Source organism: Epinephelus moara, chromosome 23 (genome assembly GCF_006386435.1).
Source record: "Epinephelus moara isolate mb chromosome 23, YSFRI_EMoa_1.0, whole genome shotgun sequence".
Classification (NCBI taxonomy): Eukaryota; Metazoa; Chordata; class Actinopteri; order Perciformes; family Serranidae; genus Epinephelus; species Epinephelus moara.
Window position 1 is genome coordinate 2,444,490 of NC_065528.1, and position 14,003 is coordinate 2,458,492.

The 14,003-nt window shown below is 40.9% G+C and overlaps 1 protein-coding gene across 1 annotated transcript; it reads right to left on the reverse strand.

Annotated features, from left to right (window-relative positions):
• Positions 1-6: 6 nt before the first annotated feature.
• On the reverse strand, positions 7-13,107 carry irak3 (interleukin-1 receptor-associated kinase 3). Its single transcript, XM_050036074.1, has 13 exons — positions 12,920-13,107; positions 12,163-12,351; positions 8,440-8,507; positions 8,304-8,352; positions 7,973-8,136; positions 5,944-6,008; positions 5,743-5,857; positions 5,120-5,238; positions 3,866-4,064; positions 3,552-3,614; positions 1,745-1,912; positions 1,104-1,461; positions 7-784 (listed from the first exon to the last, which is right to left on the reverse strand). Exons 1-13 carry the CDS (start codon positions 13,020-13,022, stop codon positions 669-671), a joined length of 1,776 nt encoding a protein of 591 aa, XP_049892031.1. The 5' UTR covers positions 13,023-13,107; the 3' UTR covers positions 7-668.
• Between the last annotated feature and the right edge of the window lie 896 nt (positions 13,108-14,003).

A 14,003-nucleotide genomic window follows, 5' to 3' on the forward strand; every position in this document is an offset into this window, starting at 1 on the left:
ATCCAAGGCAAGCAGGAAATGAGGTTTGTGATTGGCTGGCCGTAGCTGTACATTTAGGGCAAGCGTAAAAAGGATGTTTGTGATTGGCTGAGCTGTACATGCAGGTCAAGCTGGGGAAACTCATGGGGAAATTATATCGTCAATATCGTTGCCTTTTGGGATATTAATATCTTGCATGTTCATATCTCGGTATAGATACGATAACGATATATCGTTCAGCCCTAGTATGTATGTATGTATGTATGTGATAATAATATATATTGCCTTCTGGGTAACGTACATGGCAACATTACTCTTAATACAGGGGCACATGTATATGTTACATATTACATTTCCATATGGGGAGAAAACAGGAGAGTTAAGTGGCACAAAGTTCATTGTTAAATTCGTTCAACAAGATGCTCTTTCTCATTTGCTTTGTTCATGAATTTGGTTCTGTACATTTCCCTCTCAAATATTACGTTATTCATATGTTATGTTTACTATGTTCTACTCTGGCTGCATGACATTTGTTTCTCCATCTCAGCCTCCATCACAGTGAACTGATGTGATGTTGATGCAGTTGTCAAACTTGACCTAACTCCGCTTTGTGGAACACTTCCTCCCTGAACACACGTGACAACCCACAGAACGAGCTGCTCTCAGGACCGTAACAGGAAGTCTGCCCTCTACTGCAGTCCGGTTTCAGATAACAGTTCCTCTGAGTGAATCAGCCCTCCATTATACAGACTCAGTTTGTTCCTCAGTCTCTCCTTGGCTGGGTTTTCCACCACAATGGAGTCAGCTTAAACACACAAAACACAGCAAAGGGTTATTTTTAGTAGGCTAACACACACACATACCGCATGTAATATATAAATACAAGTGAATGCACTGATAGATTTTTATGTGAGGGTGTTTTAAATGTTCCACTTGGCAAGATGGCTGTCACGGTCAGGTTAACTTTTTCTCGTAATTCCTCACAAATGAGGAAGCACCTGGTAGAGTTGAGCCACCCATTTTTGTGCATCTTTACATTATGCTGGCCTGCTGAGCAAGACCCACAGAATCTTACAAGTTTTTCAAATTCTGCTCATGTAATGTGAAATCCCCTCAACACTTACTCTGAGGACTGTCTGTGTGGTTGAGGGTGAAGCCATTGGCCCTGCAGTCCTCACATGTCAGGCCGCCTGTCTCAGCAGGGCAGCTGCACTGTACAGGCCAGCTGCTGTACAGGTCTGCTGCTGCCTCACCGTCAGCACCCAGCACCTCACTCAGATATGTCACCTCCGACTGGCTGCATTCACAGGGCCCTGCGTGCGTTAGAGAGCCAGGGGGGCTGCGCTGCTCATCGTGCTCTACAGGTATGGAGGGTGGGGGGCTCAGCTGGGCATTAACAGGGTTTCCATCATCGAGGCTGCGGGGTTGGTCTGCAGGGGGGCAGCTGGGTGGAGGAAGCAGCTTGCTCAATTCCAGAAGCACCTGTCGACAGTTAGGATTTACATTATTCAACACCAGACCAAAACTGCTCACAGCTTCCACAAAGAGCATTGACCAGGGATCAATGGATGCGCAGAGAACGATCAAGGAGGACATTTCAACAGAAAAAGAGGTCTTCCCCCCTGATGAAGCCACATGTAAACACCATTTTCTGAACGAAAACTGTGTAATGCAGTGGAAAGCAGCAAAAGCTAGGATGTGGACCTATTAATATTGTTTTGTGTATAGTCTTCTTAAAGGTCAAGAATGAACATTTATTTCTCACATTCTCCATTTTCGGCCTGCTGCGGTGGCGGCTAGCAGTGCAGTCCAAGGCCAGCCGCAGGAGGTCGAGGGCCAAGGCGGTCGGCCACCGACCAGCTGCCACATCCAAAAACCGCAGACAAGAATCTACGCCACCACTGTCCTCCACCTCAGTGATAAGCAGATCTCTCTGACAGATCAAACAGAGAGAGAGAGAGCACGTGGTTGGTGAGCACAGGATGTCAGACAGTTCTAACAATTAATGTGAGATATATGACTGTTGTTGTAAGACATCACAATTCACAACACCACATGACTTGGACCCAAGTCAGACTCGAGTCACAAACTTGATGACTTTAGACTTGATAAAATCAAAACAGGAAAAAAAAAAAACCTTTTATACCAATGACTTCACTTGAACTTGAGTCTTTTAACTTGAAAATACTTGATACCTTTCCCCACGCCCAAAGACTAAAATGTATGTTATTTAAAAAATATTCCACGATTAATTCATGTCCATTTATTCCCTGAATTAGCTAATATTAACGCTATTCATACCCAGCAAGTCGACACCTTATTCTCTAGATATTTGAACCGATCTGACAGCATCCAATCAAGTTGCAGGAGAGAACCATGAAGACCTAACGTTAAGTTTCTGAGCGCCAGCTTGAAAAAGTGATACCAACTCCAGGGATAAGATAAGACAGGAACTGCAGTATGCAAAACGTGCAGGTTGAAAATTACAGGCAGAGATGCAACAACTTCCAACAGAGAATAAGTTGAGGCTAATATTAACATACTGTAAAACTTTGATTAATAGCTTAGGCTCTTATTTGCTTAAATCACTGAACTCAAATGGTGTAATTTGAGACAAGCGTGATATGGGACAAGCTTTTAATTCCTTTCACACACAAAAGACAGACACACTCATTTTACAGCACCTGGCATACCGACGCAACACCACTTTATCATGTAAAAACAATACTCACAACTTGGATTCATTTTCATGAAAACCATTTTTGTTTCTTTTGGTTGATGGACCCTTTCACACTAATGAAACTTACCCCGTAATTGAGGAATAGACACATATTGTGAATTTATGACCACATCGGAGACAGAGAGTCACCACCTTTATTTCCTTCTCTCTTGTTTACCATGCCTTTAAATCTGAATGAATTATGGTGTTCCTTAGTGCTCATGGTTTCAGTAAAATGAACTAAACAACTGAATTGTGGAGAATCTAACTGACCTAACAATGCAAGCAAAGCATCTCCATATTCTTAAAAAGTTTGAACATTTATATTTGTATGCGATTGAAGCAGTTAACTAATATTAGCTCAAAGGGGTAGCCAACAACTAAATGGGCTTTAAGAGGTTTTATGCATCCAAAAATGAACTGTTTGGCAACCAGACCAGGTGTCTAATTGAGACTGGCATATATTTGTCAAAATGTGTTGCCACACCCCGCTAATGAAGGGGACTTTGAAGTTTCACAGTAGTTAGCAAGCTAACGTGCATGTTTAAGCTAACTGTAGCACTAGTTAAAAATGCTATCTGCTATAAAAGTGCAATGTTAGCACTACTTCTTTATAAAAAAGTTAAAAGTATAATTTAACATATTATTACTCTGTTGTTAAAATGACATTACATTTGGTGCTGAGTGCATTACGACTCTGAATGAATTTGGGACTTGACTCGGGACTTGCCAGTCTTGATTTGGGACCTGATTGCAAAGACTTGAAACTTACTTGTGACTTACAAAACAATAACTTGGTCCCACCTCTGCATATAAATAAGGGCTTCATAAAATGGACTCAGTGTCAACTCACCAGTGGTGTTTGTTTAGATCCGTCCTCTGTGACCTTCCGTCCTGTTACTGTTTCCATTATCACCTGTGAGTAAGCAAGCTGTAATTAATGGCAGTGAATAATAATCTTTCCATCACAAATTGTACACTGTAACATTTATTTGCACTATAAATGCAGCACTTATGCACATACCAGTGGTGGAAAGTCAGTACACTTATTCCTTTCACTATTCACTATTCTTATTTTGTTATTTTATATGCAACATATGCAAAAACCCATTGCACACACAGGATGTAGAAAGTTTAGCTAAGCTTGTATAGTCTTGTAACAATCACCATTCCAAAGCTGTACACATCCAGGCTGAAGGACAGCTTGCCATCTCGGATGTACTCCTCAGGAAGGTAACCCAGGTTGCTGTGGAACCTGGTATCCAGAGTGATAGTACACTGCTGATTGGCTGAATGAGGACGGAGGCGAGCCAACCCAAAGTTAGACAGCTTGGGCTGTAGGGTATCATCCAAGAGGATGCTAGAACTGTGCAGAGAAAACACATGGACACTGTGTGAACTTCTGAACTTCACAGATGGCAGAGACAAACAAGACAGATAAAAAGCAACTGACAGTGGAGGTCCTAAAACCCACAATGCTGCAGGTGTATGATATGACCTCACAACATTACAACATTTTTTTATTATTATCTTCTAAAAGTGTGGCATATTATTTTGGCTGAATAGGAAAGACAGACATTGATTATATGACAAGCATGGTAGCGTTGATTTTAAATGTTTCATATATACTTGAGAAGTCAGACTAAATGCAAGCAAATTTTTTGCCTAGTGCAATAGGTTGTTTGCAATCACGTGACAATATTCAGACGAAGGGGAGGAAGTGAAAAATCCCTTTACTGTTTGAATTGAGTATAGAGGCATGTGACTGGAAGTGTTGAGTAAACCTGCAGGCAGTACGTACCTCAGTAGGTACATCAGAAAATTGAAACTCATGTTGGATATGTCCACACACAAAGAAAAGAAAACTGATTTTTCACACAACTTGACCAGTTTGCTCGGAGTGGACATGATCGTAATTACATGGTCCTCAAGACCTCCTAATGTTACTAATGCTACACAACGACCCAATGAAAGTGCACAAGAGTCTAGAGGACTGTAACCATTTTGTGTGGTTGACTCCACAACTGTAACGACTGCTGTGCTTGAGTATAACTGTCTTCTATATTTCAACTCTGTACGTGGATGCACTGGTGTCAGGCTGCTGTCACTTGCTAACGTTAGCTTACTTTGCTACTATTGTCTACCTACTGATGTTAGGTCAACCGTCCTTAGAGATCTAGTGAAACTATGTTAAAAATCTTGGTCGTGCGTTAAAATAATGTAATGTAAATAATGTGTGAAAATAATCACACACACACACATCTATATAAAATTATTTTTTCTTTTGTGGTTGGATTTGTGGTCTTGTGGCATCAATCATAATTTGACATTGACCACAACTGTGACAATGCCTTCTTCAAAGAGACTCAAGACAGAGGGAGAAAGCTCCGAGGGAGTCCTTTCAGATAGTTTATCTCGTACCTGGAGATGTTGCCACAAATCACAGGGCAGGGCTGGGCTGTATGGAGGTGATGTAAGGCCTTTGCAGTTCCCTTAATGATGGTGAGACGTTCCTGCCAGGACAGGGGGGGCTCTCCATCCTGTACAGTGACAACAAACCTTTTAAGATACAACACAAAAATGTGCTTATGAACAGCCAAAGTAACTTAAAGTACTGGAAAAGTGGATGTAAAAAAAACCTTCAGGGAGCACACAGTGAAGTAGCTGGAACAGGATCAATACACTGGCTTCAACAATGACCAATCACATCATCTCCTGTCAAACATTTTAATGTCCTCGCAGAAATTCCTCGGCAGAACAAACAATTTTCCAGCCATTTTCAAATATATATTTTTCTCTTTGTAAGATTGTTCTAGTCTTATTCTTACATGTTCTAAAGTTTCAGTTCTATTATTTCAAAATAAAAGGCCTTGGTTAAATTCTACAAAAGCAAATCCCACAAGTTCACTTCCTGTTTTCAGATGTTGAAAGTAATACCTAGCAACCATTTCGCTCTGTCTTAGAACAGAACAGAAACACACGTCATAATGGATGCAGAACAGGTGACCTGTAGGCCAGTAGATTTTGATAAATAGCAAATCTACCTGGTGGTGGAGTCTGCCGAAGAGCGATCCATTGGGAAGGTAAGGATAGACCAGACAGTAGCGGCACTCATCAGAAAAACAGCACAACAAGTCTAAGATATTTGGATGTTTGTACCTGTAACACAGTCCCACACTCAATATTAAACACACTCTATCATATGAATATAAAAAGGTGTTTTGAGAGTGAGGGTTGACACATACAAATTATGAATTTCCATATCTTTTCTGAAGATATCCCACAGCTTCTTCCATGATGCTGTATTTATCTGGAGAACAATGGATAAGGAATGCATTTCAGTTAGGTTCTCTTTGCAGCAATGTGCAACATTATAAAATCCCACTGTAGATGGGTATACAGGGGTCAAACATATCCCAGACACAGGACAGTGCTCATACTGACAGTAGTCATCTTGAGAGTGTTTAAAGGAATACTTCACCCACAAAATTAACCATTTGTATATCAATTCCTCACCCCATGTTACGTTGATTTCAGGAGGAAAACACAGTTTTTCCTCACATGCCTCCATGGGGAATGAAGAAACCAAAAAATGATAGAATTCTTGGTGAATTAAAGTAAATGGGGGCCATGTTTAACAACAGCAAAACTATATCAAAACATCTACCAACTCTCACAAAACTTGTGCAGTATAATCCAAGTCTCATTTATCCAGTTGTGTGCTCAGTACTTCCCCTTGTTTGGCTTTGTGTTTTAAGGGTTAGTTCAGATTCACTAAAGACACACAATAACACAAACAAACTACTGATCGAGGCAGCGGTAGACCAGCAGCCAGTCCTGTATCTGGTCGGGCAGAAAAAGTGATTCACGGGTGGTATACTGTCTTAATGTTGTATCTGGGTTTGGTTCTGGGTGAAAAAAAGAACATGTGGCTTTGATTGCGGGTGTTTGATGATAAATACTTCAAATAAAATGAGAAGGGTAATAATTTAATATACCTTTTTCAGGTTTTCATTTTCTGACTGCTGACTTTGTGTCAGGTGCGTCACCAACAGGCACTGTGGAAATGTCAATGTCATTCAAATACTATGAGAATAAGCAAAATATAATAATTTTATCATATTTTCTTTCATGTACAGTCACCTGAAAATAAGAATTGTTTTGTCTTCGTTACCTTAGAATGAGTGGTTTACATCAAAATAGGGAGCAGGTCCTTTTTTATGGAGATCGTCATGTTTCTACAGTAGCCCAGAACAGACAAACCAAACACTGGCTCTAGATAGGGCCATTTTGCATTTTAGTGTCAGCCACTGTAGTTAACAACCCACATGCAATGGGCAGCATGGAAAAAACACTGATTTGTAATGTGAAACTGCTTTATTCAGTGTTTTTGCCAGTTTTAATCAGCTGGTCTGTTTGTTTCGGAGCGGAAGAGATGTCGCATGTAATTCAGCTCCCACTAAAAACCTCCTAATCAATGAACACTGAAGGAATTCCAACCAGGAGAAGTTTCAGCTGGTTGCAATCTGCAATCCTCACAGCCTTTAAGTTGTATTTCCTGAATTACCTTTGTTTTAAAATAAAGTATCTGAATTTCCCTTGTACGAATTGTCCCAAAGTGACGCCTGTGGCCTAGCTGTACTATTTGAAAAGCGCATGGTTATCGTTGGATTTGAAATAATGCGCCGACCCGTGGATCTTGTGTCGGCAGGTCGGGTTGGGTTGCGGAACTAATTGGTCATATGTGCAGGTGGCGGGGTGTTTGCAGTATTGCACGTTGTGGTGCCTGTTCGGATCTTTAAAAAATCTGACATCTGCAGGACTCTGCGAGCAGCTCCTGTGATCACCCAGATAGAATTACTGTTTTTGTCAATGGAGTCTGGCTTTGACGAGAACACAGATAAGTGTCACACTCAGTTTAGTTCTCTTTCAGAAAGGGCTGTCTGTTTGGGAAGCACTGAGCATCAACTGGATTAAAGAGACTGGGATTATACTACAGGAGTTGTGTGAGAGTTTGTAAACAAATATTTTGATGTAGCTTTGCTTTTGTTAAACATGGACCCCTATGACTTCAATTCATCAAGATTTTTTTCCTTTTCTGTATTCTTTGTTCAAGGTGGAAATATGTAAGAATAACAGATTTCTTCAAGATTTCAACATAACACGGGGTTGAGTAACTCATACATAAATGATCATTTGGGGGGGAGGGAGTATTCCTTTAACTGTGAGCAAGCATATTTCCCAAAATGTCTGACTGTAAGAATCATTAATCACCTGTTTAAAAAGCTTCACTGCAACCATTTTATTTCCAATTTGTGCTCTGTAGACATCAGAAAAGTGTCCCTCTGAAATTCTCATCTCATGATGGAAATCTCTGGTTCCTTCCATTATGTCTTGAAAAGTGATTATGGGTGGCAGGTTTTCTCCACTGGAGTTCACTGGAATATAGAGACAGATCAGTATGAACCCCAAACTGCTTCATTCATGCTTGGAATCACACATTTAACACATTCACTTCAACCTGAATGATAGTGGATACCAAAATGGTATTTCACTGATGTAATATATGACATGATTTTAATCTATCCATTCTAATTTTACTTACTGAAAGAGGGTGCTGGAGTTGCAGAACTCGCCTCTTGCTGGAAGGATTCCTTATCAGAGAAAATACATAAGGGCTGCTGATTTATTCTTGCAGTCTTAAGACTTAACACATTCAACAATTGAACAAAGAATTCTACCCTCTCTTCAGCTGCTGACATCTGCCCTTTGGACTCTGCATGTGTTTTGCAGGGGGGTACAGGCAACTCTGAAATATCAAGACAAAGAATAAAACATTTCATCAGCATCCGGCATGCACCACAAAGAGGAACCAAGAAAGGGCTTTAAATTTCCCCGTCATGTAATTTCCCTCCGACACTCATGAGGTTCCCCTAGGAATTTGTGGTCTTGTAGTAATAATAACAATAATCAAAGCATATGAAACCATAATATTTGCGAAAACTGCTGCAAAAGGTCTGCTGTGAAAAACTGGAAGTCACGCAGTTTCCTGCTCCCAAACTCAGATAAAACTGAGATGCTGGTCATTGGCCCTGCTGACACAGACACCGGTTTGACCAAGTAACAGTGACTCTCAACAACTGTGATTTCTCAAAGTTTGACAGTCAGGGATCTTGGTGTTACCTTCATTCACCTGCGCAACATAGCTAAAATCAGGTCTCTTTCATTCATGATCCTAATTTAGGCCTTTGTATCATCCACACTGGATTACTGAGTTTTGTTTGTCAGTAAAAATAGAAAAAATACAGAAGGAATGAGAAATAAAGGCCAGTAGTGAAGTGAATGAAGCTGGTACCCTCTAGCCCCGCCACTATTTTTAAATTTTATTCCTTTGTATCCTCCATTATGAAGAAATAACATTCTTTGCTAGCTTGATGCTAATGGCAGTACACCAGCATTTTTTTTTTAACTCTGTGTAACATCCCTAGAGGAAATATCAAAAAGGCCAGGGTGTTGTTGCCATACAGTTGTCCAGCAGCAGATCACTCTGTGTTCCTATTGGTCAAAGTTATGGCTGTGACGGGAGAAGTCGTGGAAGACAAAAAGAAAATTAAACATGCTGGACTTTTTGTTGGGACATCGTGAGGCGCTGGTTGTCGTCAACTATAACACACGGCATGAGATAAAACAATGGATTATTGCGTACAACGCTCATTGTCATTCACGATCCGAGCCGACACTGTACAAGATTGTGTCAGGCTATAATCGGGCTGATATTGTGGAGTCTGAACTGGTCAGTCTCAGTCTTGTTAAATCATAAGGCCTGGTACTTATAGTTTAAGTTTGTCCTGTTGACTAGAATAGTATTAACTTTGTGAAAACCACTGCATCTCTCTGACACTCTGTTTGTTTGTGTCTCACAAGCACAGCTATGTGCCTCTCACTCTTTCTCCAGTCTCTCCTCCTTGTTCTCTTTTTCCGCACAGACATCTGGTCGGCTTTCCAGGGACCTTTCTCTCTCTCTCCTGGCTGTCAGTGCTTTGTTCCACATGTTGGAACTAGATCTTGGTCCTCCAGGAGATTCAGCCTTTCCTGATCTCTCTCTCTCTCTCTCTCTCTCTCCCTCTGTATGTTTGTTTCTTTTCTCCCATCTGTGTGAGTGATGTGCTTGAGCTTTGCCTCTTGTGTGTTGGTGTAGTCTGTCCTCTTCCAGGTCTCCATGGTGGAGAGGAGGCTGTGTGGCTCAGGTCTGTTTGGCATTACTTGAATTTGCTCAGTGTCCTCCCAGATACACATTCTTCATCTCACAATCTGTCTATGTTGTTGTAATACTGATTATCCATACTGTGATTTTACTTTGTTCTGTACACTCATCTATTGCACATCTATCTGTCCTGGAGGAAGGATCCCTCCTCAGTTGCCCTTCCTGAGGTTTCTTCCCCATTAAAGGTTTTTTTTGGGAGAGTTTGTCTTATCCTAAAGACAGAGGGTGTCATACGCTGTACAGACTATACAGTCTATGTGTACAGACTATAGAGCCCCTTGAGGCTAATTTGTGATTTGTTATATTTGGCTATGTGAATAAAAATGACTTGACCTTGTAGGCTTTAAACATTAAAGGCTCTCTAAGTCTTCCTAAGCTTGAAAAGTTTTTGTCACATACAGCAAACATCTCCTCACGATCCGCTAGCTACATGTCCTCTGAATATGCTGTGAAAAAGTCCGGTCTCCGTAGGCAGCCCAGGCTCCACAAATGGCCCCCAGTTATATAGCTTAGCTTGTCCCTAGGTCAAGGTTGGCAACTAAAGGTGACCAGGCTTTTGCCATCAAGGCCGGAGGCTCTGGAATTCTCTGCCTGAGGAGATCAGGCTTGATAGCACATTACCTGCTTTTAAATCATTGCTTGAAACATATTTTTATAGGAAAGCGTTCCCTTTTTATGCCTGATTTGTACTTTTGTGACTTGTAACTTTTGTTTTTATTTCCTTTTGTTCTATTTTTGCCTCTGTACACTCCATTTTTCTGAGCTCTTTTTTTTTTTTAAATATATATATATTGTATTGTTATTGTCTTCTTTTCATACACTTTGTGAAGCACCTTGTAACCTTTTTTAGATAAGTGCTATACAAATAAATAATATCATTTCATTATTGTTATTATTATTATTATTATTATGTTAAATTACTGTTTTTCTCTATGGAGTCTGGCTATCAAGAGATAGCATCAGGAGTCGCTGTCTGATGGTGAGGTAATGCATTGAAAATATTCTAAATGTAGTACAGACCTAAAATTATACTGATTTGTAAGGAGGTACTTTTTTTTAATTTAGTAAGTTGATGAGGAACCTAGCCCGTAGCCTTTCAGTTACTGTAAAACTTAAATTAATAGCCTGGGCTATTATTTGCATAAATCACTGAGAGCAACAGGCCTATATGTGTGACAGACGCCTTTCACCCAAAACTGTTGCTCTGCAAATATCTGGAAATACAATCAAATCTTTTATTTAAACCAGTATGAATATTACTTGTATAAAAATTAGGCTTTGATAATGTATCAGTTATTAATCATTTGTTTGATCTAGCTTCAACAAAGAGGGCATCACAGAGAGGGAGTTTCAGCACTTGAGAAATACGGCACATGGCATACCAACACAACCCCTCTTTAACCTGTTAAAACAATACTCACAATGTAGAATGATGTTAATGAAAAACCCTTTTGATTCTTTTGATCTGAAGACCCTTACGGACCAAAGAATATGAATAACTTACATGGCAATTGAGGAATGGACATTTTTTTTTTTTTTTTTTTTTTTTTTAAATTTTATATACTTTATTAATCCCCGAGGGGAAATTCAATTTTACACTCTGTTGTCAATTACACACAGGTCCGAACACACACATGCACAAACTGGACCTATACATGCACTAAATGGAGAGATGTCAGAGTGGGCTGCCCATGACAGGCGCTCCGAGCAGTTGGGGGGTTCGGTGCCTTGCTCAGGGGCACCTCGGCAGTGCCCAGGAGGTGAACTGGCACCTCTCCAGCTACCAGTCCACGCTCCACATTTTTGGTCCGGACGGGGACTTGAACAGGCGACCCTCCGGTTCCCAACCCAAGTCCCTATGGACTGAGCTACTGCCGGTCCGAACACCGAACATATAAATTGAGGTAGCCAACACCCCAATTGTATATGTCCCAAGAACTTCTATGTACTACTTCACAACAAGACCAGGCATCTAATCAAGACAAGCATTTACTTGTCAAAATGTGTAGCCATACTGGGCTACTAAAAGGGACTATGCGTTTAATTGGGACTAGGCTTTTAATTTAAGTTTTACGGTATCTCAACATAACTTCATCTATCCTTTCAGTAAGAACCTAGAGTAGCCTGACAGATTTTTTTAATGCACAATGCAGATAAATAAGTAAATAATCCTCATTGCCTTTAACTGTTTGTAACTGACCTTGAGCTTGACTCTGGAAGAGCTGCAGGGCCCTGTGGTGGCCCATGTCTTGCAGCACTTTCAGCAGGTCCTGCACTCTCGGATTCTCCTGAGCCCAGGACCACAGCAGCTCCCTGGTGGGACTCCGACCTGCTGCCTCCACACGCTCCAACATGCGGACCTCTAACAAGCTGGGGACAACTCGGACAGCTGGGGACCAAGAGAGATGGTGGACGGAAAAAGATCTCAAATCAAGCTCACAGAGGAAAGCAGTGTATAGCTATAATTTATAAATAGCAGGACAGGTACGCCACCACTTTTGTTAACCCACATATTACAGATTCACTTGGATGACATGAAGTTGCTCACAGTCTTACTTATATGCAAAATAGAAAAGCAGCCAAGTGTGAGGATTTCTACAGCTTTGAGGAGTAGCCTATGTGTAAAGGTAGTTTTATTGTTGGAAAACTCACACTCAGATTTTATTAGTTGCCTTTGTCCATAATTTAACTGCAGTTTACTGGTAGACAGATAGATAGATAGATAGATAGATAGATAGATAGATAGATACCGTTATCTAAACCTCATTTATGTGAAATTGCACAGGTTTCTAACGGAGCAAATGAGTCAAAGACAGCTCCATGTTATTAACAGACATTAACAGTTTGAAAAGTTAGAGCCCCTCTCAGTGTCCGTGTTTCAGGCTGCTGCGGTAGACCCGCATCTCCATCAAACTCAACCCAACTGTCTAACCAGGATGATAACAGCTGTTCCTCACCTAGTCCGCGCCAGCCGAACCTGTCATCTCCACTATCCATGATTTTACAGAATCTTTCGACGACTGCCGGAGGGACATCGTAGAGAAAAGTGGAGGAGTCCATCTGACAGACAGGAGGGCACTGGTCCACACACAGCGGGTAACGTTACGCTACGGTGGTTTAAGTGTTGCTCAAATACGGAAACTCCCTCCTCCCGTTGCGTAGCTCATGTAGCTCTCTGACAACTGATGATGTCATTCTTCGTTGAGTCAAAGGACAGACTCAAACTTTAAAGTAAAGTAAAAAAAAACAGAGTTACAACAGGGAAACACACAATGACGACGGAGGTGTCGCGCGACGTTCGCTTCCAAATTCCAATATGAATGTCAATATTAAAGACTGCCGACGGAGTTAGACTTAGACTTCCTTTATTGTCATTGCACAAAAAAACACAGCAGTGAGATTTTGGCAACGAAATGTTGTTGCTTGGCTTCCGGATTACAACAGAGATGGAATTATGGGGCAGTTTAAAAATTAAAAATATAGTCTAGGCTATATAACTAAAAAACAAGAACTAAAATAATAATGAGTGCAATAGAGAATAAATAGATAAATAGAATGTAAACAACAGAATAAATAGTATGTAAACAATGTAAACAGTGTAGTGCAAAACAGAATAACCAGTATATACGCAGTATAAACAGTGTAGTGCAAAAACAGAAACCAGTATATAAACTGTGTAAACAGAAACATTGTAGCAGCTAGGGGGGTTATTGCACAAATAAGAGGTAATTAATTAATTAATTAATTAATTAATTAATTCTCCTCAGGCCCAGGGTGTGTGTTATTTGGCATTTAGCAGTCTGATGGCCAGGGGGAAGTAACTGTTTCTGAGTCTGGCTGTTCTGCAGCGAATGCTGCGGAACCTTCTGCCAGACGCCAGGCGGGAGAACAGTCCATGCTGGGGGTGGGTGGGGTCAGAGAGGATCCGGTGGGCTCTGGATAGGCAGCGGCTATCTGCTATGTCCTGGATGGTGGGGAGCGGGGTCCCGATGATCTTCTCCGCTGTCCTCACCACTCTCTGCAGAGACTTCCAGTCTGAGG

Bases quoted from the DNA above. Each gene is read 5' to 3' on its own strand.
- irak3 (XM_050036074.1), bottom strand. From the start codon at position 13,022: ATGGACTCCTCCACTTTTCTCTACGATGTCCCTCCGGCAGTCGTCGAA. The intron at 4,065-5,119 runs GTACGAGATAAA...TTCTCTGCACAG, and splicing joins ATTTGTGGCAACATCTCCAG to TTCTAGCATCCTCTTGGATG. The intron at 3,615-3,865 runs GTGATTGTTACA...GCTTACTCACAG, and splicing joins ATGTGTACAGCTTTGGAATG to GTGATAATGGAAACAGTAAC.